Below are 1,827 nucleotides of genomic sequence, written 5' to 3' on the forward strand. Positions count from 1 at the left end.
GGTCCGTTTTGTAAACTCCTGGCTTGGCCCTCTTCCCAGCCTTCTATGTGCTCTGTCTCCTTGAATTTCTGATGGGGGCTCTGCTGGGCTTGCTCCCAAATGAATGGTGCAGGGACCTGGCACCCCAGCTCAAAGAAGGCATGTCTGAGGGCTCTGTTGCCCTTGCCTCGGTGTCCGCTATTCCCATCCAGGGACTCCTGTTTAGGGCCCACCCAGAGGATGGACCTTTCCGGAAGATACTCCCAGCCAGGCATGGAGCACAACCCCTGACTCCACTGTCATGGCACACGATGTATGGTGGCAGAGTCCTGCCCTTGGCTCCTTGGGGCCACATGAAGGCAGGCCCTGGGGGTTTCTTCCCCGCTGCCAAGCAGGCATGAGGGAGGGAATCAGACAGAGCCCAGAGGCGGGTGGTGTGTGTGCGTGTGTGTGGTGTGTCCCCGGGTCCTGAGGTTGCCCCCCAGGGTCCACCTCCCAACAAGTGTCTAACACCTCCTCTCCTTCCCTCTCTTCCCCAGGGTCAGTGTGGCGAGTACCCACACCGGGTAAGTGAACCCTGAAAACTGATCCATCCCTGGGGCACAGCCCCCAACTTAGCCTCCTCTTCCCTACAGTGCTTGGGGCCAGGCGCACACAGATCCTCTGCACTCAGCAGACAGAGCAGCGCCATAATGGGGGCAGTGCGTCTGGCCGGCCCCAGGGTTGTGCCTGGTGATCAGCGTGTGTGTGTTTGTGCAGAGCTATGTGTCTCTGTGTATCTACCCCCGCGCTGGCTGGGGCTGGGAGCCCCCAGCATGCGTGTATCTGGAGCTCCAAGTGCCTGGCTGTGCGCTCCTCAGCAAGTAGCCTTCAACATAAGGCTGTGCAACTTGTGTGAGTCTGGTCTGGCTCCCTACCCGGCGTTTCTGTGTGTCTGTCTGTCTGGCCAGCTGCCCAGCTGTCTGCCTGCCCTGGCCAAATCACAGGGACTTTTGGGTTAGTCATTGCTTCAGATGACCCAGACCTGCATGCTGGGAGATGGTTGGAAGCTGACTGTCAGTGCAAGAGTGAAGTCTTTGTTTTGCCTAAGAGTCAAGGCAGCCGCTCCAAGTGCGGTGGGGCTCTCAGGGCTAGTGTCCTGGTCTTCCCCACCCCCAATCCAGTTCCTCCGTTCCCTTGCTGCACGCCAGGATACGGAGCCCAAAGCCTGCTGTAGTCCTGTTGAGGGCCCTCAGATGTGTGCACTAACTAACGTTGAGAGCCACTCGGGGGCAGGGCTGAGGAGGGGCGGGGGGCAATGAAGGTGCAAGAGCCCCAGTGAGCTGGGACACCCCTCATTTTGTGGATTGCCCTCACCACTCTCAGCCCCGGGCAGCGGGGACCAGCATGACAGGCATCTTTAGGTGTCCATCCCCCTGTCGCGGGCAGCCTTGTGCCCCCCAACACACACAGTGTGGCCACCCTGGCCATCCACCCCTGCCAGGCAGGGGGCTTGAGGGAGTGGAGAGAAAGACTAGTCAGACCCTGAGTCAACCAACCTGGCTCCAAAAGGCCCCAGGAGGGCCTTGCTAGGTGCTGACCTCTGGTTCCCAGGCCAGAGAGAGGCTGGGGGCAGGGTGCAGCCTTGAATGTGAGCGGCTGGGGTAGGGGTGAGGCCAGGGCTGAGTAGGGGGCTCAGGCAAGCCGGCGGCAGTGCAGACAGAGCCACCTTGGCGGCGGCATGTGCTCCAGGGAGTCAGGGGCCCTGGTGTTCCGGCCAGCCTGATCCCGATACAATAATAGAAGGTCAGCTGTGTTTATTTGAAACGATGGGCTCACAGGATTGTTATGTTACCCGAAAGAAAGACA

General features: G+C 60.0%; 1 protein-coding gene across 1 annotated transcript in view; it reads left to right on the top strand.

The window, feature by feature from the left end:
* The window catches only part of COL13A1 (collagen, type XIII, alpha 1), a 153,570-nt gene that overhangs the window by 90,290 nt on the left and 61,453 nt on the right, over positions 1–1,827 (top strand). The window contains exon 12 of the mRNA XM_010852216.1: positions 519–545. Within this exon, the coding sequence (XP_010850518.1) occupies positions 519–545 (27 nt within the window). The remainder of the gene's footprint in view (positions 1–518; positions 546–1,827) is intronic.

The sequence above is a fragment of the Bison bison genome, unplaced genomic scaffold (genome assembly GCF_000754665.1).
Source record: "Bison bison bison isolate TAMUID 2011002044 unplaced genomic scaffold, Bison_UMD1.0 scf7180017864309, whole genome shotgun sequence".
Classification (NCBI taxonomy): Eukaryota; Metazoa; Chordata; class Mammalia; order Artiodactyla; family Bovidae; genus Bison; species Bison bison.